Genomic DNA, 25,112 nt, shown 5'->3' on the forward strand with positions numbered 1-25,112 from the left:
GTAATTATATCTTAGTTGGGATCAAGTACAGGTACTGGAGAATCCCTTATATAGGATTGTCAGTATGTCAAATGTACATACAGTGTCGGACTGGGATGCCAGGGGCCCACCAGAAAACCCTAGATCATGGGCCCACTCTCCAAACTATTTTTCATCCACTTCTCACTCAAAGCCACTATATTAAACCCCTATATTTCCTAGTTTTTTTTTATCTTTACATACTATAATCTATTCTTCTTTATATTTTGTCTCTTTGTTCCCATACAGAAATAGGGAATGACCATAAATTAGGCTAGATGTTTAGAAGTAGGAGTGCCACTGACATCTAGGCCCACTGGGAGTTTTCCTGGTATCCCTGGGAGGGGGGGGGGGCGGGGCAGTCTGACACTGTGTACATACGGATACATTTATGCTTTATAGAAATGTATGCACTCTGTCAGAATGCTGTCATACATACTGTATATGTAGCCTGTTGTGCCCCAGACATACATATTTAGACTAATGTAAGATGTTTGTTCATGTAGCAGGTACTAATTCTTGTGTTTAATATTCTTTTTTTTTTTTTTTTAGAGAGGACAGAGAAGCCCGATTCCAAGCAAGCAAACTGGGAATTGTAGCAGCATTCCGTTCATGGGCAGGTTAGTGCTTAATTTGTCAATTTTCAGCCTCCCTTCACTTTCTAATCATTTGTGTTAGCCCGTTTTGTACTTTATTCCAACATTGCCGGTAAGGGGCTACAAAATGTATTGGCATTGTAATAATTAGGGATGCACTGAATCCACTATTTTGGCATTCGGCCAAACCCTGACTCCTTCATGAAAGATTCTGCCAAATACTGAACCGAGTCCAGTCCTAATATGCCTATGCAAATAAGGCCATGGAAGGGTTAAAGAGAACCATGTGCACTGTGGTGCATTGATTCAGCAAAATCCAAATCCTGTTGGCAAAGGCCAAATCCCTGGATTGGGTGCATCCCTAGTAATAATAAACAATAATAGAAATAGTAGTAGTATGCAGCTGCCAGTGACTATGCCGTGTGAGAGAGCACACAATATTAGATATCGGATGCCTGTAGGCTACTAGCAAATGACTGATTTATAGCAGGTTCCTAAATTTTATTAAACACAAAGTTAATTTAAAAATTCTTTGATAGCTTATTTTTATGCCGACTAGTTAAAACATGCTCTTGGGTAAGTCTAAGAATGCTGCAGGGCGAGATGATATTTGGGAAAGGGTGTTGCTGTAAATCAATATCAAAGCTCTCCTTTTGATGCAGCTTGAAATTGCACCAACAGAGAGAGACTTCTGCTAAATTTGGTTTCTGGGTATCTAATGCTAGGGATTTTTTCAGGTCAGATTTTCTTGCTTGCTTTGGGTGATAATGTGTCAAAAATGAACTCCAGTGCTTTATACACTCTTTGGGAAGCAGACATTAACCTAATAGGAGGCTGCATTGTGCTGCTCCCCCAAACACTCTGGATATAAAGACCCTCCTAAGGCTGCTAAAGTTATCATATATGTGCTTCTACTACATAAAATGGCACTCACACACATGATTTTAGCTCTGGTGAGCCCAGTGCTGCCAGCTTTTTCAAGTGCCAGGTGTAATTTCATATTAAGGATGAAGACACACGGAGCTACTTAGTAGCACCTACTTGTCATGGCTACTAAAAGCCAGAATATACCCTGTTATAGACAATACTGAGGATAGACACACATGGAGACAATTATTAGTAAATAATCAGCATTGTCTATATCTGTAGCCATGACAATTAGCTGCTACTAGAAGCTCCATGTGTCTTCACCCTTACACTTTCAGAATTAGCTGAAAAAGCCTTTGGCAAATTCAGAATCTATATGCAGCCTCTTTTTTTCATGTTTTGTTTTAAATTGACTTTAAAATGTTATGGAAAAACCTATTACCTAGCTAAATGTCACTTTGGTGAATATTTTTATGTGTATGTGATTGGGAGCTACCATGTTGTTTGCCTCTACTACTAGTTTCAACTATTTTTGTGACATAAAAGCAGTAATCCTTTACAGGTATGAAATCTTTTATAAGGAAACCTGTTATCCAGAAAGCTCCAAATTATGGGAAGGCCATCTTTCATAGTCTCCATTTTAAACAAATAATTTCAATTTTTAAAAATTATCTTTTTCTCTGTAATAATAAAACTTTACCTATCTACTTGATCCCAACTAAGATATAATTAATGGAGGCAAAGCAATCCTATTGGGTTTATTTAATGTTAAAATGACTTAAAGGAACAGTAACACCAAAAAATGAAAGTGTATAGTGTGATTACAATATAATGTACTGTTCCCCTGCATTGCTACAACTGGTGTGTTTGCCTCAGAAAGACTACTATAGTTAATATAAGTAAGCTGCTGTGTAGCCATGGGGGCAGCCATTCAAAGGAGAAAAGGCACAGGTTACTTAGCAGATAACAGATAAACCCCCATTATATGGGGCTTATCTACTAGTTATCTGCTATGTAACCTGTGCCTTTTCTCCTTTTTTCCAGCTTGAATGGCTGCCCCCATGGCTGCACAGCAGCTTATTTATATAGTAGCTTTTCTGTAGCAAAAACACCAGTGTTTTGCAGAGCAACAGCACATTATATTTTAATTACTTTAAAACACTTTAATTTTTTGATGTTACTGTTCCTTTAAGGTATGGAGATCCAAATTAGGAAAAGAACCCTTATCCGGATTCTGGATAAATGGTTCCATACCTGTATTATTGCTCTTTATTTAGGTAGCTCCCTCATATTTTGTAGCACTTCACAGAGTATATACACCATTCATGTCAGTCCCATCCACAGTGGAGCTTACAATCTAAGGTCCCTATCACATTCACACTATGGTTAATCTGCCTGCCTCACCAAGATAGGTGGGAGGGCATTATTTGTCTCTCATTTTCAGTTTACCTCTTGACTGTGGTTTTTTTTTTTTTTTTTTCTTAGGTATTATTAGCTTGTGCAAGCCTGGCAACTCTGGGATCCAGTCTCTAATTGGAGTTCTTTGTATACCAAACATGGAGATACGGGTAGGTAACCTGTTCATTACAGTCTCTGTACCAGAGGTATATAGTGATTCAGCTGTTTCACCTGCCTTTGGCATAAGCCTATATAATGGACTAAATTGTTGATAGGATTTTGTTGTGGAGCACTCTGTTTGCAGAACTGTGCTTAAATTCAAAGCCACTTTGGATACTAGTTGGGTATTGGCTAGACCAGGGGTCCCCAACTTTTTTTTTTTACTTGTGAGCCAGATTCAAATGTAAAAAGAGTTGGGCAGCAACACAAGCTTGAAACCTGTGAGTACCAAATAAGGTTTTGATTTGGTTATTTGATAGCCCCTATGTGGACTGGTAGCCTACAGGAGACTGTTTGGCAGTACCCCTGGTTTTTATGCAACCAAAACTTGCCTTCAAGAATTAGAAAATAAGCACCTGCTTTGAGGCCACTGGGAGCAACATCCAAGGAGTTGGGGATCACTGGTCTAGACAAATATTCAGTGGTTGATAGGTAAACTTAAGCTAAAACTATCATCAGCTCCTCATTTATTTCTTACCTTATGGACATTTTTTTTTAATCTTTTTTTTAGCGAGGTCTACTTGAGGTACTTTATGATATTTTTCGCCTCCCTCTACCAGTTGTGACAAAGGAATTTACAGAAGCTCTTTTGAGTGTTGGTAAGTATACATGAACTGATTTTAATATATTTTTTTTAATTTATCCCCATTTTTCAGGCTTTCTAGCTGTTTGTTGAGCCGTAATATCCCAGCAGTTGTCTCTGGGTTTTGGGAGCAACTACAGCAGCTGGAGAGCAGTGTGTTGATGGTCACTGATAATGAGCTCTCCCTTCACCCCCTTTGTTGGAAATGTTTAGCATAACATTAAGGTCATCGCAAGAAAAACCTAATGCTTGCCACAATCTTGCTTAAACGCATGCCATGTGGCAGTAGCCTAAGCGGGATATAGTTTTCCTTTAGGCAAAGTGGAGAAGGCAGGGGATCAGCTTTTCCTGGCTGGCTATATATGCCAGTTGAGAAAATGATCCCTGTGCCATTAGCTTCAAGCATGTCCAAGACCCACCTAAAGTTCTTGTCAAATAATTATTAGCAATATATTTAACAACATGGACCTTTTTTCTTCATCTCCTTAGATCCAAGTAGGTTTCAGGATTCTTGGAGACTTTCTGATGGTTTTGTGGCAGCAGAAGCCAAAACGATTCTTCCGCACAGAGCACGTTCCAGGTACCATTATATATTTACCTTTTTACTGTATAGGTCAATGTTTATGTAGCTTTAAATCCCCTATGTCCTGCTGTGTAGAATTATAGCCGTCCAGGAGACACTCAAGGGCCAGGCAAGGGGATACTGGTCAGCAACTTTGGCCTAGGAAAGATACATTGAATTCTGTTAATTGAGGCAGTTTGAGCCCAAGTGGTTTAGCCTTTGTTCATGTTCATAATTCCTGCCAGAACCTAGCCCTAAGGCTTAAATCTAGCAGGTAGCAAACTTTAACATCCTATTGAAGTCTGATATAAGGTCTGTCAGTGGAAAACGATTAGGTTAGTCACCTTCTAACCAGTGGAATGTTGCCCCAGGGGTACATACAGTAGATTCAGCATTTTATCTGTAATTATTAGCTTTAAGGGTACATTAAAGGGTACTTAAAAGGAAGAAAGGTAGAAACACTGCCATATTTAATGAGGATTTAGCTGCATTCTATTCCCACAAGGCATGGGAGAATAGTTTGTGCCTACATTTAAAACCATTATTATAAATGGAGAATTAAATGATTGACAGTTTTTTAAATGAACTAGTTCTGTAGAATCTGCTGTCTGTGTTGGTATTAACCAAAACTATGTCCTGTCTTTCCTAGACCTGATCTCATGGACAACTATTTGGCGCTGGTCTTATCCGCTTTTATTACAAATGGTCTATTAGAGGTGAGTCTGGAATTTATATATGAACAAAAATATTAAAAAAATTTTTTGGAATGATATTGTTAATATTTTTTTCTCCACCTTAGGGATTAGTTGAAGTCATAACAAGCAGCGATGATGATGTGTCCGTCAGAGCAACAATCATCCTTGGGGAACTCTTGCACATAGTAGGTTTCCTTCAAGGCACAAACTTATGTGAATTTTTTTGTGTTAGGAATCAATTTTTCCTCTCAAATGTAAATTCTAGTTGAAATTCTTGATTCTTGTATTAGGGAATACAAATGAATTTGGCTTTGATTCCTGTAATTTACCTGCAAATGGACAATAAATGGTTGGCACAGTTTGGTAGAGAATTGTGTAAACACCAAAATTGCGTTCATTCAGGCAACAGAAACCCTTAAGTAACCATGGTTTTGTGTTTATTTTTATCACATAGGCGAATACAATCCTTCCTCATTCCCACAGTCATCACTTGCACTGTTTACCAACGCTAATGAACCTGGCTGCCTCTTTTGACATCCCGAAGGAGAAGAGACTGTAAGCATTTTCTTTTATAAAGAGAAGTGTTTGTTTTCCTGATACAGAATAAAGGGAAGCTGTGGAGAAGTTGTTAGAATGTGTAGCATTAATGGTTTAGTCCCTCCTTCCATGCAGGATTTTAATAAGAACTGTTTTGCAGCTGGATTTCAGCATATAAGAATGGTATTTATTACAGTTATAGGTTTATTAGGGGTTTCTGTGTTGTATGGGGCTCTTTAACAAATTTTTATTTGGAAGCCGGAGTTCCCCTATTATATGATTTATAATCGTTAGAAGCAGACATTTTGGGCTCTTTACTTAAAGCGTGCATCATTCTGTTATAGATGGGCCAGTGCAGCTTTAAATTGCTTAAAGCGCTTCCATGAAATGAAGAAACGAGGGCCTAAACCTTACAGCCTCTACTTGGATCATATTGTCCAGAAAGCAGTCACGACCCACCACAAAAAGGATCAGCATCAACGTCTGCAGAAAGATATATTTATTCTGAAGGTAAAGATGTGTGGAAATATGTGCATAAACTTGCACCGTTTGGGTCTTTTGTATCCCACTCTCTTACATTTACTTCAGGGTGGTGATCACTGCTTGTTCAAGGGTATTTTGAGGGTCCTATGGAATGCTGTTTTGCTCCCTGGATTAATAGTGACTCCATAAGATGCAGAAATAACACAGCTAGATACTACATTTATCTATAGGTTCCAACAGGCAGTAAGAAGCAATGTAAAAAACATGGTACGCCAATTAGCTGCTTTTGCATTGCTTAGTAATAGCTCAATCCTACTCATTGGTACTTTGCTGTTCCTTACTGTGCCTTTTTGTAGCAGCAGGAGCCATTTAGACAAGTATCTTGCATCAAGTAGTGCTGTCCTTTCAACATACTCTGTCCCCTATATTTAATAACAATAATAAACCCTAACTACCACCCCACTATTTTTACCCCCTGAGTGCACTGACCATTTTATTCCTGCCATATGCTGAACATCCTGTTGGCCCCCGACCATTCCACCACAGTACTTTTGCATAACCTGTTATCAGGGTATCCCACCATGCACTCTGTTGTCTTGCTAGTCTCCCAGATGTAACAGATCTGATTTTATGAGTTAATGTAGCATTGTGCAAGTTTGGCCCACCAGTTATTTCAACAGAGTTGCACAAAAATCCAGTGTATATGGGAGTCTGGAAACGATAGAAAAATCATGAAAAAATAGAAATACTAAGTCAGGTGCTGCTTGTTCCTAAATGCATTCTATTAAAATGAACAGTAACTCCAACACATTTAAAGTGTTAAAGGACAGGGGGGCAAATGTCATTCATGGTTCTCTACAGATCTGTATAAGTACCTGCCACATATAAAATAGAAAGTGTGGCCAAAAAAATGGTTTATTTTTATTTTATCAACAGATATAAACGTTAAATATAAAAGCAAATTCGCTTTTTGTCCTTTTAAGGGCTGCTGTTAGAATAACAGTTAATTACTTTTGCCTAAAATCAATGTGTAATATTGTTTGAACTAATGTAGTTTGGGAAAAAAACAATTTTTACTGCACTGCTGGAAAATGTCTGACACACAGCGGAAGGCCGTCTTAATTTTTGCCAGGGTTTTTTTTGATACGTGCAAAGTGCTGTCCCACGAGACAGATCCTGATCACTTACCCTTAATATGAAAGGCTTTGAAAAGTACTGTTCCTTGTTTAACCGTGAGGGAAACCGTAAAGCTGAGCTGAGACAATGTAGACTGAAGCATTGAACTTGCAAACTATATAAATAAAGGAAATCTTGAATCTCTAATGTGACAAAAAAATAACACTTTTTAAGGTGAAAGCTCAGTTGACGAGGTTGGCAAGTTAGCAGATTTTTCCACAATATGGCCACCTTGAGGATAGCAACAGTATAGATACGAGTGTTTTAGCCTGACGCAATGTAGGCTGTTGGAGCAAAGACCGCAACAACAAACCAATGGGCTCTTTGCCTTGGCAGGATATTTAAACTTGGCCTACTGACAAATTGGCCAGATATTGGTCAGGTAGGCCCACCTGAGGGCCCAATACACAGCCCGATAAGCTACTGACTCTGTCCGTGTAAGGCCGCTTAAGCACAATTCTGAACATTTCATTACTGGGCCGATTAGTAGCGGCTTTGGCAGGGGACAAAATTATTGAATCGCCCCCAGTTCACTCGCATGTTAATCTCCTGCAAGGGGGGGGGGGGTGCAGCATCAGTCAGCCATACCAAGTAGCAAACACCTGGCAAGCAAGTGCAACTGTCCATCTAGAATATATATATCATTTTACGGTGGCCCATCAAAATGTTGGTGGGGAAAGGTGGGCAGAAACTGTAAAAGTATGAAGACCTTTGGGTTATCGTCTGTAATAATGTTCCTCCTTGTTTTTTTTTTTTTTTTCATTTGACTAAGGACTCTGAAGAGGCGCTGGTGATGAACCTGAAAGACTGCCAAGTTCTAAATCATAAAGAAAACCTTGATTGGAATTGGAATCTCATAGGGACCATATTGAAGGTCAGTGTCTTGTCTTAATCATTAAAGGAGCCATAAACTGCTCACTTGCCGTCAGTAGAGAGGGGGTGGGAGAGTTACTTGTACTTAAATTGTTTATGATATAAGGAAATTGTGCTTCTGTCAGGCACTGGGTGATAGAAAACAAACAGAGACAACACTGGATACTACCTATGAATGTTTTACTTTTTATACTGCGTGTAACAGTGTTATAGCTTTCATTTATTATTATAAATAGGAAGAGGCTGGTAGCTGCTGTCAGAATGCCAATAGCACATGCAAATATATAAGCATTATATGGCTCAGGCATGAATTGTATCCACAATATTCCTTTTTTGCAGCATTAAAATAAAAGGCCAGTGACACCAAAAAGTTTAATCTATTTATGGAGTTGTTGTGCAAGTTATTTCTTTCTAGGACATGTAACAATTGATATTTGTTGTAACTGTGTACCCCCCAGCTCATTTTGTGTTAAGACTTTAGATAATACAGTATAATATATGACTTGATAAAATAAAGATTATTATATCAGATAAAAATATCAGGATTCCTAGAAATGATTTACGAAATAGCCGCCTAAGAGTGCAGATTGACACAGCATGTATAGAGCATTGTGACTTTCACAGGTTAATGGAACTTATAATCGCAAATGTGTGCATTCTGCGGACAGGATTGTGAACGTTACAACTTTTCATAGGGCTAGATTAGTTGCCAGTCATATTCTCTTTAACATTTGCCCATGGATGGGCACCATTTGTTGTGGCTGACCAAACATTGGAGTTGATCAGGCGATGGGTACATCAGCTGACCAGAAACAGTGTAGAGCTGCATTTCTCTTTAGCCTTTGAGGTCCACAGCTTCAGCCATATCTTTATGTTAACTTTTATAATAATGCCCTATTATTAGCAAGTTTTCAAGTGATCTTTATTTTTTAATAGATTTTGAATCATTTGCCTTTTTTTCAACTTGCAAATTTAAATTCTGTCTGGTTGGTGTGTTTCAACAGCTAAAACACTATGGCTTTCTGAGCTATATTTTTGTTGATAAAGCCGAGGCACTCAGGGCATTTATTGTAAAAATGCCCCTATCTGTCCTAGTACTAGTGAACCATGCACAGGGCAGACTGACCACTCTCAGCACCAACTGCTTGCCTGGGTATTACCAAGTATGTACCAAGGTCCGTCTGTCACTGCCCTGTGTGCACTCAGTAGCATGCGTTTATATTTATAGTAGTATTAGGGGACACTACAGGCTAGAGTCCTTCAGTAAGTTTGGTACCCACAGGTTACCTGCAAGAAAAGCAGATAACCTGCGAGGTGCAGGTTGGGTTGGGTGTTTTATCCATATTTCTTATGTTATCTATATTTTACTCCTTTAAACATTTTTTTGAATGTTTCTTTGTCTACCTCCACCCACTTCAAATGAGCACAATTCCTGTTTGATTTCGGTCAGCAGGTCATGGATCAGGTTGTGGAAAAGGCACTGTCAGGTCGGGTAGTGGGTCAAAGCAAGTAAAAATGCGGATCTGGTCGTGGCTTGCAGGCTATGTGTCCAGGCTTTAAAAATTGGTTCTGTGCAGGACTTTACTACAGACTGAGAGGGGCATTATTGTCTGCTGCTATTTACCAGTGGGATAATGCTCTGTGTGCTATAGCCTTTTTAGTTACTTTTTTATTGAGGCTCTATTTACATCCTTTCCTACCCATCTGCCACTCTGTCATTCAGACTACTGCCTTGTGGCTATACTAAATGAGACCCTAGCAACTGGAAAAGCTACACCATTAAGTTCAGTAATCATAATTTAAAGGGGAACTCCTCCTATATGCAAATAGGGAAAGTATGGGTGCTGTTTTGAACTGATCATTCCAGACAGTGACTATTCAGAGCAGATGCTAGACGCCCAGCAATTGTTCAGAATAGCATAGTAATACCTGTGTGTCCAGAGAGAAGTCCCGTTTTGTGACACTCATGCCCATTGATACAATCTGACATAGAGCTAAAATGACAGTCACAGATCTACTCATGTGAACTATAACTCTTTGACAATTACAAAACCTTCTCTTTCCCTCTCCACAGTGGCCAAATGTGAATTTAAGGAATTGCAAAGATGAGCAGCTGCACAGGTAAGCAGGACTTAAATTCAATGCAATGATGCACCTTGTCCCTAGAGACTTCCTGGGAACACTGTGCTTTCCAGATATTTTTATTTTGTGGTCAATGCAGAATATAACCTATAGTGATTTATAAAGCCAAAATATGTTTTATTCACCCACTTTTATTCCAGTTCTTGCCTTTGTCAGCTATTATTTTTCAAAGATTGCTCAGCTTAACAATACAGAGGTGACAAAAAAAAAATAAAAAATAGGAGACAGGAAAGAGGATATAAGGGGAGAAGAGATGTGAGCAATTAGCCAGGACTGGGTCTTGTGGGGTATTCACTTTTTAATGGGTTAGGTTAGGTTAATGGAATGGACATTGTTAATTCTGGACTGATGTGTTTCTAAATCAGTCTTGCAACCTCATGATGGGTTCAGGTTGTGCAATCCATTAGTCATTTATTTTTCATGTGGTGCAGGTATGTTCTTGCTGTGCCTTTATCCTTGGCTGCCACCCAGCAGATATCAGCGGTACCCTATATACTGCACACGCAGAGCAATGATAGTTGGTCTTTGGTGCCAAAATGCTAGCTCGAGAGTTTGGCACCAATATCAGCCTGTCGCCGCTGTATGAGAGTCTAGTTATCCACTTTTCATTCACTAGTATTTGAAGCAGGAAGAGGCAAAGAGGGCTGTTTTGTTGCTACTCTTGTTTATCAGATGGCAGCAGCTGACAAAACGCTCATTGTGCCCAGGGCTTAACCTCTGTCTAAAATACAAGCAATTTGTCTTTGGTAGCCTTCTGCTTGGCACCCAGCAAGTTATGTAGTAATTTAATGTCCTGCTCATACTGACTAAGATATTCACATTTTTTTTGCCTTTCAGGTTTGTTCGGCGACTACTGTATTTTTACAAGCCTAGCAGCAAGCTCTATGCCAATTTAGATCTGGACTATAGCAAGGCTAAACAGCTGACTGTCGTGGGCTGCCAGTTCACAGAGTTCCTTCTGGAATCCGAAGAAGTGAGTAGAGAGACTGGAGGCGGATCCGTTTAATTATACATCTTTCAATAGGTTCAGGAAACTCCCTCCCCCCTTCCATTTTATTGTATAATTGCTAAACTGGTGATCTTGTCTAAAATTAAATGCCTGGGCCCCTATCACCATGTTGGCAAATCCAGACTGTATATGTCATATGGGTTCTCTCTACCCTAGTGGTAATTAAGCAGTTACTGAAGAAAGACACTTGTTACGTTGAGTGTGTTTATAGCTCTACATAGAACCAACCCATCTCCCTTCTAATTAATGCAGGTATAAAATGCCCTGAGCCAAATTTATATCATTATCTGTTGTTGCTTTCTTAGGATGGGCAAAGTTACCTTGAAGACCTGGTGAAAGACATTGTGCTCTGGTTAAGCTTGTCATCAGGAATGAAATCAGATCGAAGCTTGCAGAACAATGGCCTCCTAAACACACTCAGCCAGCACTACTTTCTGTTTATTGGTACTCTATCCTGCCACCCACATGGCGTCAAAATGCTGGAGAAATGCAATGTATTTCAGTGGTAAGTACTGCCCCACATACATTGCAAGTGTGGGACCGTGTCACATAAACCATGTTTGTGTATTCTGGCAAATGCCTAACTAGAATGTAAAAACCCAGTATAAATGGGTTGGTTGAAAGCCGCACTGTATGTACTTTACTCCTAAAGGGGAAATGAGATGTATGTAATATACCAGTAGTTTGATAATAAAGCATGGAGACGCGGCTCACCAGTCCGCACCCAGTATATCACCTCCGCATATTTTGGTTAGAGGCCTCAGTGGAAATTTTCATAATCAGTTTTCACTTCTGCCATGATGTTATCCTTTGACATCAACACAACAATGCAGTCTGTTTTAGGCCGAGCTTGTTGGTCAAAACCGAGATTGGATCTCTTACAATATGTAGTCTCTCCCTCTTTAAAGAAGAAAGAAAGGTAAAAACTAAGTAAGCTTTATCAGAAAGCTCTATTTAAATACAGCCATAAGCGCTCACAGAATCGCTGCACTGACTTCTCTCAAAAAAGATTTCTTATGTCTGTGCCAGAGACACGCAGCTTTCTGCTCTCTCCTGCTCCCCCCTCCCTCAAGAATGCTAAGAACTCACTCCCCCCCCCCCCAGGAATGTGGATCTGAGCCAATCAGCAAGAAGCTGACTCATAGGGGGAGATTTACTAATCCACGAATCTGAATCCCGAATGGGAAAAAAACGGATTGGAAACTAACATTTTGCGACTTTTTCGTATTTTTTGTGATTTTTTTTCGTCGCCTCTTTCGTATTGAGCGCTCGTAAACGGCGGGCAAACCTTTCCGACTTTGCATGATTTTGGAAGCCTCCCATAGGACTCAATGGCACTCTGCAGCTCCAACTGGGCCCAAGGAAAGTCACGATTCTGACGCTTGAAAGAATCCGAAACTTTCGTACTCGGCGCGACAGTAGGATTATTTCGCGACGTCGATGAAAGAAATCACTAAAATACCGATCATAACGAAAAAACGCATTCGGATGCTTTTCGGACGTTCGTGAATTAATAAATGTCCCCCATAGTCTTAATAACTGAGCATGTTCACTTGGTATGGGTGTCTGTGCAGGAGCGAGGCATTATGGGAACTTTCTTTACACAGCTCAGCATTTTTTCTTCCTGTTTGGCTTCTGATCATCTGAACGGGAGAAAAATGGGGAGACTTAAGGGCACTATTGAGAGAACTGAAGGTATGCCTGCAGCTTGAGATTAACTCTTTACTAGCCTTTCCTTAAAGGTGGCCATATACAAGGTCGCCAAGAGAGCAGATCTTCTCCCGATATCCCCACCTACGGGTGGGTGATATCGGGCTTATTCGTCGTTTAGGCACCATTTGTTCGGGGACCACTTTAACGAGCCAATGCGGTCCCGGATCCGTTGGAAAAATCAAACCTGGCCTATTTCAGGCCAGATGTCGGTCAGGCAGGCCCGTCGTTTGTGCCCATAAACAGGCAGTTACGCTGCCAAATCGATCTAAAGGACTGATATCGGCAGCTTGGCCCGTGCATGGCCAATGCAACTCTGTATGTCTAAGATGGTTCTTATGGGTTTTTTATCATTTCTTGTTTCTCTCATGGGATAGGAATATCTAAAATAGCAATGTACAAAATTGATTCTTGTGGTGCAGGTGAGGATTTTATTAGCTAGAAATGTCCAGTGCTAATAATAAATGCCAGAGTACTGACGAGAAAGTGATATGTATCATTTATCTAAATACTACGTTTATAATTATCGTTTAGCAGCCTTTAAATTAAGATTCTAATGCAAACCAGTGGTTTCATTAAAAAAAAGTAATGGTTTATAAAGGGTTATCCAACATGTATGAATCTTCCACAGGAGGGACAGATGGTGAGGTACTCATCCCAGCATGCAGTGGGCTTGTCAAAAAATTATGTTTTGTCAGTTTACTGCTCTTAAACGGAACATATAATGTGTTTATGTAGCTAATGTTTATGTGGCTTGACTTTGATATATAATGTAAAATTGCTCAGAATGACCTTCTAAGCACTTTCGCAGTTAATAATTTGTTTCCAAAGCTATTAAGCAGTTTATATATTTCAGTATAAGTTTTGCACTATTAGCAATTTTACATTACATTTTTTAAGGTTTACTTATCCTTTATAGACCGTTTTTTGGGCCATGTCTGTGTTAGAAATGATTATGTACAATGTCTTCTTGTCTAGATGCATAATGTGATGGCACATACTTGTTATTTATTGCCCTTTTTAACTGATTAAAGCTAATAGTTGTGTTGCTGCCACACTTATTTGTTCAGTTTTACACAAAAAAAAGTGTTAGCCCGCTGGTCCCTAAATATCATTTTTAACACATTGGCCACAACCCCCCCCCCCCCGAGAGAGGGAAAGAAAGCTTAGCTTCTGATGTGTTATGTTACTATGTGTCATATCCCTGTGAAAGGAGATACAAACCCAAAAATAACCTTTTGCCTTTTAAAGCAAAAGTCATTCTACACATCTTTCAATGTACGCTCATAAAAGGTTTTCATTTGTTATTAAGCCATTTGCTCATATAAAACCATGTCTTATCTGCCCCTGTTTATTTGAAACCGATATAGCAAAGGTTAGCTTTGCAATCTTCTTCACAGCTGCCTTCTGCAACATTGTTTCAGAAGTCAGAACCAGCAGTGTTGAAAATAGATAGGCAAAGGGGATGAGTGGTGAAATGTTTTAAGATAAACTCTGAAAAGTCCAGTTGTTTTAGACTGAATTCTACTAGATATTGTATATCATTACCTAGATGAATGAGAATCTTCATAGACACTGGGAAATAGCTTAGAAGTAAAATTCCTTTCTATATATCTCCATCCATGCAAGGTCATTAATATGAGAAGGGAAGGTTCAGTCAGTGTTCTGTGCTCTCTTGCAGTCTTTTGAATCTTTGCTCCCTGAAAAACCAAGATCACTTGTTAAAGTTAGCCATCTCCTGCCTGGATTATAGCCGAGATGGGCTGGCCAGAGTCATTCTTTCCAAAACCCTGACTGCTTCTACTGATGTGAGTATGATCAATCCCTTTGTGGCCATCACAAGTCTCATTTTTGGAGGGGCTGTTTATGGGTATTTATATCTACCATATGCCTCATGCATATGTGCTGTGTAGCTGAGCACGAGTGTCCTTGTGGTGTCATGAAGGGAATGTGAGGATGAGCACCGGCACCGCTGTGATACCATGATAAGAAGGGAGAAATATACTGTATATTCTGCTGTGGGAACCCTCCTTCCAAATACAGGCAGCTTTGTATTTATGGGGATAGTGGTCCGTCTCGATTGAGACCTGCAGCAGTTTTCTGCACCGAGAAAAGGCAAAGAAAGGGCCCCTTGCTCGCTGGCTTGGAAGCCATAAATGCCTCCTTGTATATCACAGGTGTAAAGTGAAATGTGCTCCACTCTACTCACATTCCCCTTTGTTTTTCCATGCTTTTTTATTCTCACTCTTGTTCTTCCATATTAACCCTTTTTGTCACCCTTCCTGTGATCACCCACCTTCCCTCACTTTGATTCCTTTCCCCATCTTACATTTTCTGCTTCTTTTTTCCCCCCTTATCCCCATTTTCTTCTATTCTGCTCTCCGTTTCCTTAAAGGAGATGTAGACCCTAACTTTTCCTACCATGGATACAAGTTGGGGACATTTCCCGCACTCCAACCGCATCATTTTTACTGCATGAACATTAAACATTAAAATATCTGTCTTTCTGTACAGAGCTGCCGGCTGTATGCCACCAAGCACTTGCGAGTCCTTCTGAGAGCCAACGTTGAGTTTTTCAGTAACTGGGGCATTGAGCTACTGGTGACCCAGCTGCATGATAAAAGCAAAAATATATCTTCTGAAGCTGTGGACATCTTGGATGAGGCCTGTGAAGACAAGGTGATTTGCTTGCTTGCCTAATTAAAACCAATTATTCCTAAGAAAATGCATGTTGTATAAGAACAATCTAAATAGTAACAATATGCTCAATATAAAAATGCAAACAGAATATTTTGGTCTGTAAAACATAATTTCTTTCTTTAAGGCCAATCTCCATGCACTGATCCAAATGAAACCGGCACTCTCTCATCTCGGGGACAAGGGGCTTCTCCTTCTCCTTAGGTGATTTGCTTACAGCCTTGCAGTACCAATTCAACAGGAACATTCACCTTGTGGTTTACTAAATGTTTTTTTTTTTTATTATTATTATTTTTGCAGATTCATGTCAATTCCAAAAGGCTTCTCTTATTTAAATGAGAGAGGTTATGTGACCAAGCAGCTGGAAAAATGGCAAAAGGTATTTGGACAAAGCCGACTCTGGGCAGTTTTCTGTGTTTATCATTTATGAACTGGTAGAATGCTGGTGATTAGCATTGCTCTAATTATCACGTAAAGGGGGCCACAGGCGGGTTTAAGCTGCTGGTTCATGTCCTTCAGACCGATTCAGCAGCTTATCAGCACGTGTATGGGGCCCTCCGCCAGGCCTCCCCGACCAACATCGCCCAGATGTTGATTTTTCTGTCTGATCGAGGGCTGGTGTTTTGCTCACTGATGCGGTCCACGTTCTGGCTTTTCATATCCCCTACATTGTAATGCAATTGTTTGGTCTGAGAAAGGGACTTTATGGGGATTTTATAGTAAACATAGCAAAAAGGACTTACTTGACCCTCCAATCAAAAATTCTTCTTTTACATGTTATCTTTTGTTTAGGAATACAATTTAAAATATGTAGATCTGATTGAGGAGCAGTTAAACGAAGCTCTCACCACTTATCGCAAGCCAGTTGATGGTGACAACTATGTTCGGCGTAGCAATCAAAGGTACCTGAGCTGCACCGACCTTTACCCAAATGTTACAGCTGTAAGAAATATGTTTTTTGACTATGTTCCTCTTGCATTTTTATCTACACAGACAGCAGCGGCCCCATGTTTATTTACCTGTGCATTTGTATGGGCAGCTGGTGTACCATAAGACTGGTTGTCATCTGCTGGAAGTTCAGGTGAGAGCAATGTATATACACTAGTTCTCTCTGTACTAGCTTATGTGAAGAAGAGGTAGGTGGGTGAGGAATGAAGGGCTGATTGCTGATTATGCTGAATTCTTTTTTATTATGTTGGTAACTTAATTGGTTTCATTTTTTAATTTTTTTTTTAATTTGAAGAATGTTGTCCCAGATCTGAGCTACACTGTCCGATCGCCATCATTAGACAAATGGGATGGAATCAAGCAGCTGAAAGCAGCCCTTTGGGCACTGGTGAGTTATGTCTGTTTATAACATTACCCAATGGGACATTACTGGTTCTAACTCCTTACATGAGGTACAACTATGCAATGTTATTAATATCATACCACACAAGCACATAGTGACTGGTTGCGTTTAAACAAACCCTCCAGCTGCCACCACAAATCTTCCATTTTTCTGTTTTATAGGGTAACATTGGGTCTTCGAACTGGGGACTTAATTTACTTCAAGAGGAGAATGTGATCCCTGATATTGTATCTCTGGCTCAGCATTGTGACGTTCTCTCAATAAGAGGGTGAGTGTGGTTGCATGGTTTAGAACCCCTTCCTATTGCCTCTGTTGAGGATGCAAGTAGCGTGGCTTTATTTTCTTATACTTCATTTTAAGTTGAGTGCGGTCTTATTGGCTGATCAGAACAGGTCAAATCTTTGCAGCAGGAGTGCCGATATGTTAGTTTGCAGTTTTCCAGTAGATCACAGCATTGTGGCATTGCCCACACACCTTTATTAGTTCTCCCTTCTGTGTTCCTTAACGTATTAATATATTCAATAGAATAATTATATGGTAACTAAAGAAAAGGGCGCATTTATATGACATAATGATCCAGTGTAATGCAGTGATCACAACAGTGTACCTTGAGGTGGTGGACCCTGATCCAGGGTGAACCTGACCCTTCCGGATCATGTGTTTGTTCTTCTATTGGGTTATAAACCTGTAGCTCTAAGGAGCCTTATTGTAATCCTCAAATGTCTGCATTACTGTAGACCTTTGGATCTTTGCCCTAAGTAATCAAAAGAGTTGATTAAGATGTTGGGAGTTGCTGCAGTGAAAATGTGTAGGAAGATTTCTGAACATTTTGCTAGATATTTGTATTTAAATTTTTCTGAAAAAAACAAAACTCTTTGTGTATTCTAGGACCTGCGCGTATGTCCTTGGCCTGCTCAGCAGAACAAAGCAAGGTTGCGATACCCTAAAGCAGCATAACTGGGATGCCGTAAGGCACAGTCGCAGGCATCTTTGGCCAGTGGTCCCTGATGATATGGAGCAGCTGTGCAATGAGCTTTCTTCTATACCAAGCACGCTTAGCTTGAACTCTGAGTCGACCAGTTCTCGGCATAATAGCGAGAGTGAACCTGCCCTTCCCAGTAAGGAATTCAAGTTGTTTTTGCTATTTATTCACATGTTCTGATTTCAGTGCAGTTAGGCTGAAGTGCACAGATACAACCATAGAACTGCAGTCCCCCTTGGTTCAGCCAGTGCCATGTCAATTATCCTAAACAGTTCTGACTCACAGAACAGTCACAAATCAAAATGATTTTGTTCTTAATAAACTATTTCCCACTCGGAGTAGTGAGTGTAATAATAGCACCCAGAGTAAGTGCTGCTTTCTCACCACCCCTGCCTGATTGCTTGGCAGTTTATTCCCAGAACAGCACTGTCTTAACTAATGATACACAGAAATATGAAGGCAAAGTAGAGAGGTGCAGGGGAGTTATTTTTATTTTCTCTTACATGGCGGGGGGTTGGGGGGGCATTGTCTGCAAAGTAACATAGGTTGAAAAAAGACACACGTCCGCCACATTGTCTATTATGTCTAAGTGAAACCTGCCTAACTGCTAAATGATCCAGAGGAAGGCAAAACACCCATTTGAGGCCTCTCCTAACTTAGTTTCTATAAGTTTCTATAGAGGTCAATTGGAGTTGTCATAGGCAAAGTTAAGCTAGTTTTCAAACTCAAAATGTTTTTGAATTTGTAAACTCAGGAGTTTTTTTTATTCATATTTTTTAACTGATCTATATTGCTTTAAATTCTGTTTTCTTTTCAAAAAGCTTAAGTTGTCTTTGGGTGGTGTTCCCCTTTAAGCATAACACTTGACAAATACAGTGTGTTGCCCTACCTGTTTAAGTGCCGTTCTGAACAAAATTGACCTTTTTCCCAGGTATGTTCATCATCGAGGACGAACGATTTGCAAACTCATCGACAAACTCATTTTTTTTCAACGAGGAGCCCGAGCAAATGTTTTACGATAAACCCCTGAAGGACAAAGACCGCAGTCCATTCACCCTCCTCGCTCAGAGTAAGTTCGTGAAGAATCGTTTTTTAAATTCGCTGACCCTTCCAAGTAAGAAAATTCGGAGCAGTAGCAGCAGCAGCAGCAGCGACCCTAAAGGGAATAAGCTCCTTACAGAAAGCAAACAGGGCTTGCGAAGGAACAGAACCATCACAGATCCTTGCAGTGATGTGGACTATAACTCTATGGACAGCTTAGGCTCGGTCTTCAAAATTCCGAAAGTAAACCCTCGCCTGGAGATATCTTCTGTCAACAGAAACACAGATGACACTGGCAGCACCCCCAGTTTTACAGAAAATGACCTAAAGCTTCCAAAATATCTGGGAAACGAAATTCACAGAGACCATACAAGCAGAGAAAGACTAATAGGCGATGGTTCTACCAACACCCACTTTAAGAGCCGCAGCCTGAGTTTCAATACGGACACCACAACGAGCGGTATAAGCTCAATGAGCTCAAGTCCTTCCAGAGAGACTGTGGGAATAGACACTACAACCCTTGATACTGACTGTGGGAGTTTAAGTACAGTAGTAAGCACCAAAACTGTTAGGCCAAGCCACCCAACCATACTGCACCTCCCTCTTTCAAAATCGAACTCTGTGTCTCTGGTACCTCCCGGCTCCGCCCATACACTTCCTAGAAGAGCACAATCCCTTAAGGCACCTTCAATTGCTGCCATAAAGAATTTAGCAGATTATAACTTTAGCTACACGAGTTCTCGGGACGCTTTTGGCTACGCAACGTTAAAGCGGATTCAGCAGCAGCGGATGCATTCTTCACTGTCGCACTCTGAAGCCTTAGCTTCTCCTGCCAAAGATGTTCTTTTCACTGATACGATAACCATGAAGACAGGGAGCTTGGACTCTAGACTAACGTCCAGCAGGTAAATTTGTTCATCAAGTACAGGTTCTGTTGTTGTGATCAATTGCACACGTTATCAGAACTTATAAGCTCTCCATTCGTTATGCCCTTGGGCCAGTCGGGTGGAGACCATTATATGGCCACAGTTTTACTAAGGTTCCAAGGAGCATTTTAAAAATGTTGCACTTGTGTTTAAATACCTTAAGGTTTCCATTTTGGTTACATGATATTCTTGGTATTGAGACTGCTCTGCAGCATAAGTTCAGATTTTTATTATGTCTTATCCAGGGTCCACTTTCAAAATGGTCCACAGGCCAAGTTTTTGTCTGCATTCATTCAGTAACATGCTCTGTAAATTTATAATAATGTCTTTGATTTGTTCCATCAGCTTCCTTGCCCTTTTGGCAGCAATTAAATATTTACTGGATACATTTTTCAAAAACACGCCATTTTTTAATTATCCCTTAGACACTGAAATGATTGCAACAGTATCCTCTTAGTTACATTTCCAAGCCAAATTGCTCCTTAAATTTGAAACTTGTGTAGCAATTTACATTATCACATGATCTAAAGATCAAAAGTATATGATTTTAAGGGTTTGGATTTGGTTTAGCCACCTTGATTCAGACTAGTATGAATCCTGTCAAAAAAAGCCTAGGATTTGGCCAAATCCCAGCGCAAAATCTGGTATTCTCTGCATCCCTATTTTCTGATGCTGAGGAGATCTTTCTTTTTGCATCTATGGATGTGGTCTTATCCATCAGTCTAATCTATAAATACTAAAAGCAGTATGTTAATCAGGACAGTATGACATCTCTGCTCTCTTGCCCATGGCAGGTTTATGAAAGCCTTAAGTTATGCCTCGTTAGACAAGGAGGATTTATTAAGCCCTATTAACCAGAATACACTTCAGCGATCTTCGTCGGTACGCTCCATGATATCGAATGCAGCTTACGGCAGTTCAGATGATTATATAGGACTCGCTCTGCCTATGGACATCAACGACATGTTCCAGGTAAATAGGCAAATAATCATATATAACAAATGTATGAATAAGAGAATGTTCAACATGTACTCTGTGATGATTATCTTCTTGTTACGCAGTTTAACACCAAGTACTTGCATATCACTTTCCATACTGAATTCATTATTCATTGATAATTGTTTGTGTCCCCAGGTGAAGGAAACTCCTTATTTTCAGAAGACTGTGCCCCCCAGTGAAGAGCGAGCAGCTAAATTGTTTGCACCGGAAGTAGGAGGTACAGTGAAACAACGCCTCTTTGCTTTCATTGAAAGTCTTCAGGCTACTGCCAGACCAGGCTGGTTCTGTGCCTGCTAATAAACCCTGGACAGAGAAATCAGCCCCTGCTTTTGCCTCAGCCCACCCTTGTGAATGGTCCTGGGGCCGCTGTGTTGGTTCAGGTGCAGGCACACAAAGTGGATATTGTTGCCCTGGCACTTGAAGTACAGCCCCCCATCAGCCCACTAAATAGTTGCCAGTCCAGGCCTGACATGTAATATACAAACTGTTTAAATGTTTTGTTGTCCATTAGGTATTCAAGGATCTGGGGTGAGGAGTCCATACCAGGCGTTGCGGCAGCAGTTCAGCATTACAGAGATAATGAACTCGAGTCGCTCAGATGCCTCCCAGTTTCTGGAGAATACAGAAGACACGGGGCTGCAGGAGCACACGGATGACAACTGCCTTTACTGTGTTGGGATTCAGTTAATGGGCTACAACCATTCTAATCAGTTAAATGAATATAGTCGATTAGGTAAGGGTTTTTATTGTATACCCTGATATACTTCATGCCTAAACAGCGTTTATTCTTGTGAGGCCGGGGTGCAGCCGGTGACTGCCACGAGCCATACATGGGCTGATAAGGAAGAGTGGCTGGCTCGGCACCTTACTGACTCATGCACTGCACCCTAACAATGCTTGGTCAGATATCCTGTTGGGCTAGGACTCCATTGGGCTATGCAGGAGGTTTCATTTGATGGATCTGCATGGGCCGCTTCATGCTGGAGTAGCAAGCTACACCTGCGTCAAGTGGTGTCACTTCTCATGTGGCTCTAGTCAAGGAAAACCAAGGGCTTATATGTGAGCACTTACAGTAAACATTTCTCTTCCTCTTAAGCTGGCCGTACATCTTTAAATGTATGGCAAGCTCGAGGTAGGCAAATTGATGGTAAACGCCTGATCAATATATGACCTTTTTTCCTGCAGATATTAGATGGGCAGTCTTGTCAGGCAGCTCCATACACAAGCCAATAAGCTGCCGACTCCAGAAGGGCCAAATCAGCAGCTTTTATTGACATGTGTATTGACCTTTATATTCAGCATTATCCTACCCACCCTTCTCTTCTCTTATTTCATTTATATGTCTTTACAAACAACCTTAGCAATAGCACCATCTTTTTTTTGGGACAGTCAGGGCTCCCAAAAATAAGAGTGATTAGTTTCATGGGATGGGTTACTCTCCAAGCATTCCAATAGCATTACAGTTTGCTTCATGACAGAGTAGCATGCACCAATGGCATTTTAGATTATACCTTTAGCGTTTTTTTCCTTTTTGACATTTGAGGCATTGCTGATAAATATGATTTATATTCATGGTTCATGCATTTTAGTTTAAAGGGGAACTTTCATTATTATACAAAATCCACCAAACTGTAGTAGATGTTCAATAATATATATTTTCTTACCAATATTCAATTTTTTTCCTTTAGTCTTTAAGAGAGAGTTTGCTTTCTTAACCCAACTTTTTTCATGCTGTGAAAAACCCAGCAATTCTGTGTGTCTGTAGTGTGTTGCACATTTCTGACTCATGCTGGAATCAGCCAATTAGAAGGGAAAATCCCTGATTGCAGCTTAGTTAGGATGAGTAACACATTAATAGATCATTAACTATATAAGCAACTGTAACAAAAACTAATGAAGCATTTGTAAAACAGATTCATTAAACAGTTTATTGTATTTTTAGAATGTTAAGTTTCCCTTAAAGTGAGCGTTATCATTTATTTTGCAAACATATTACTTTGGTTGGCATTTCCCTAGCGCTACATTTCATCATTATTCTTTCTCTCATGTTTGGTTTTGGGTTTTTTTTGCCATATTTTTCCCTTTAGACTTTCCTGACATTCCACATTCTGACTGGTGCGCCCATACTATCCCCAATCACTTAGAGGTGGTATCCCATCCTTCCAAGTATTCTGGGATATCAGGGTGTAGTGATGCTGTGTCCCAGGGCTCGGCAAGCAGTGACAAAAGCACAGAGTTAGTTCTAGGTAAGTGATCCCACTGCCTAATCTGAAAGTCTTTGGCAATATTTGGCCTTAAAGGAGAACTAGACCATAAAAATAAATATGGGTAGAAAATGCACGGTAATGATCCAGGCCTTCAAAGCTGTGCTCAGGGAGTTCCCTAAGCCTGGCCCCCTGTTCTCCTGCTGATCTGTATGCTGTCTGTAAGCTGTGGAGAAGTTGTTACAATTTGTAATCATATAGAAATGGTATTTGTTGATACTTTTTGAAGGAACAGGTTACAGTGATAGGTATATTAGGGGTTTCTGTGTTGTGTTGTTTAACAGATTTTGGTTTGGAAGTTGGAGTTCCCCTTTAAATTTTGATGCAAGTTGCACTGGTTTCTTAGCTGCCTGTGAATCTGAATTAAATACCAATCAGCCTTGTTTTGTGACTTATATATGCAATATGTTGTACATCAGTCTAAGCTCAGGTAAGTGACAGCAGCCCAGAACAAATGCAGTGAATCAGAAGATGGGGGCTACTGGGGCATCTTTGGGGGCACAGATCTTCCCTGCTAAAGGGCTGTGGTTGCTCTGGACTGGTACAGAAGCACAAATATAATGTACAGCATTTATAGCAGCCTTTATTTGTGTTAAGCTTTAGTTCTCCTTTAAGGTGGCCATATACAGGCCTATAAAAGCTACCAGTTAGCCCCTCCAGACTTAGTTGCAGCTAATCAGTCTGTGTATGGGGCCCTCGAAGGCCCCACCCATTGGTTGCCAAATCAGTTAAATGTATATATGTAAAGGTATTAATTCCACACCCCATATATTTTTCTCTTAGGTGGGAAATCGATTCCTGAAGATACACCTGTATGCAGAATCCTGCTAAGGAAAGAGGTCTTAAGGCTTGTCATTAACCTGAGCAGCTCAGTAGGAACAAAAGGCCATGAAACTGGGCTCTTAACGTAAGCTTTATTTACCTATCACATGTGACTATGAGAATACAGGTTTAACACTCTGCTTTATAGTTTGTATTAATATTCATAGGATTTAATAACATCAACTAAACCCAATAGGGCTGGGCATTTGGCCGATCCCTACCCAGTGAATGGGCAGTTTTCTATCCCAGCTTTTGAAGTTTGCATTTCTGAGTCATTGTTAAAGTGACGCCAAGCAAGGAGGGTGCAACGCTCACCTCCCACAGTGACTCTCCGTAAGGAGAGGGAGAATGAGTGAAGAATCCATGCACCAAGATGATGAGATTACCCAGATGAGATATCTATTTGTAGTTGAACTGTCTCTTGTCAAATGTATAACTGTGCATTAGTTGTACTGACGAGTCGTCGCCTTGTTGTGTTCATATGTATTTTATTTTTGTCTTTAAGGATTAAGGAGAAGTTTCCTCAAGCATTTGATGACATTTGCCTCTATTCTGAGGTTTCCCACTTATTAGCACATTGCACATTTCGACTCCCTTCCCGGAGATTTATTCAGGAGCTCTTTCAAGATGTTCAGTTTCAGATTGTGAGTATGTACAGATGACTTGTAGTGGGATCTTTTGCCCTTTATTACCATGGCAGCCAGAAGCTGAGGCTAATTAGTATAATGTCACACTGTGTGACAACACGGGTGGAGCATTAGCCAATGGGAACCACCCACCTCTCTCTGTATTAAATGCACTGAGAGGCAATGCATCAGTCTATACGCACAAAAGGCAAAGGTATACATTTCCACTCTGAAACACTCTGTGAGTACACACAGGCTGATGCGGTGCCTGGCAGCACACTTTACATGACATTAGTCATATTGTTGAAAAACATGTAGAGCAGTAATTGTTTAGGTAGCTGGGGTGCAATGTGTAAGGGGCTCTGTGTGAGGCATTCAGGGGGTCAGGCGGATCAGTTTTGTGCACCCATAAACCCTGTTGCTTTACACTGTTGGGTGAAAATGGAGTGTGATTAGAGGGAATCAGCCAATCGGCTGGCTTCCACCCATTTTTGTGCCTGCAGTCAGAGGCACTGCGTCAGGCAGGGTGCAGACAC

At 40.4% G+C, this 25,112-nt stretch overlaps 1 protein-coding gene across 2 annotated transcripts in view; it reads left to right on the plus strand.

Annotated features, from left to right (window-relative positions):
* The window catches only part of rictor (RPTOR independent companion of MTOR, complex 2), an 81,651-nt gene that overhangs the window by 48,587 nt on the left and 7,952 nt on the right, over positions 1–25,112 (plus strand). Inside the window, exons 10-37 of one of the 2 annotated variants that reach the window (XM_002938193.5) lie at positions 571–638; positions 2,967–3,049; positions 3,610–3,697; positions 4,171–4,261; positions 4,893–4,959; positions 5,043–5,123; positions 5,393–5,493; positions 5,820–5,985; positions 7,907–8,008; positions 10,082–10,128; positions 10,987–11,122; positions 11,464–11,663; positions 14,550–14,676; positions 15,383–15,547; positions 15,693–15,769; positions 15,866–15,944; positions 16,358–16,467; positions 16,559–16,646; positions 16,809–16,901; positions 17,078–17,184; positions 17,805–18,034; positions 18,830–19,844; positions 20,660–20,837; positions 21,000–21,081; positions 21,376–21,597; positions 22,952–23,110; positions 23,912–24,035; positions 24,456–24,594. In XM_002938193.5, the coding sequence (XP_002938239.2) occupies positions 571–638; positions 2,967–3,049; positions 3,610–3,697; positions 4,171–4,261; positions 4,893–4,959; positions 5,043–5,123; positions 5,393–5,493; positions 5,820–5,985; positions 7,907–8,008; positions 10,082–10,128; positions 10,987–11,122; positions 11,464–11,663; positions 14,550–14,676; positions 15,383–15,547; positions 15,693–15,769; positions 15,866–15,944; positions 16,358–16,467; positions 16,559–16,646; positions 16,809–16,901; positions 17,078–17,184; positions 17,805–18,034; positions 18,830–19,844; positions 20,660–20,837; positions 21,000–21,081; positions 21,376–21,597; positions 22,952–23,110; positions 23,912–24,035; positions 24,456–24,594 (4,225 nt within the window). The remainder of the gene's footprint in view (positions 1–570; positions 639–2,966; positions 3,050–3,609; positions 3,698–4,170; positions 4,262–4,892; positions 4,960–5,042; positions 5,124–5,392; positions 5,494–5,819; positions 5,986–7,906; positions 8,009–10,081; positions 10,129–10,986; positions 11,123–11,463; positions 11,664–14,549; positions 14,677–15,382; positions 15,548–15,692; positions 15,770–15,865; positions 15,945–16,357; positions 16,468–16,558; positions 16,647–16,808; positions 16,902–17,077; positions 17,185–17,804; positions 18,035–18,829; positions 19,845–20,659; positions 20,838–20,999; positions 21,082–21,375; positions 21,598–22,951; positions 23,111–23,911; positions 24,036–24,455; positions 24,595–25,112) is intronic. The other variant, XM_004910447.4, reaches the window with a different exon arrangement.

This window comes from Xenopus tropicalis, chromosome 1, assembly GCF_000004195.4.
Source record: "Xenopus tropicalis strain Nigerian chromosome 1, UCB_Xtro_10.0, whole genome shotgun sequence".
Lineage (NCBI taxonomy): Eukaryota > Metazoa > Chordata > Amphibia > Anura > Pipidae > Xenopus > Xenopus tropicalis.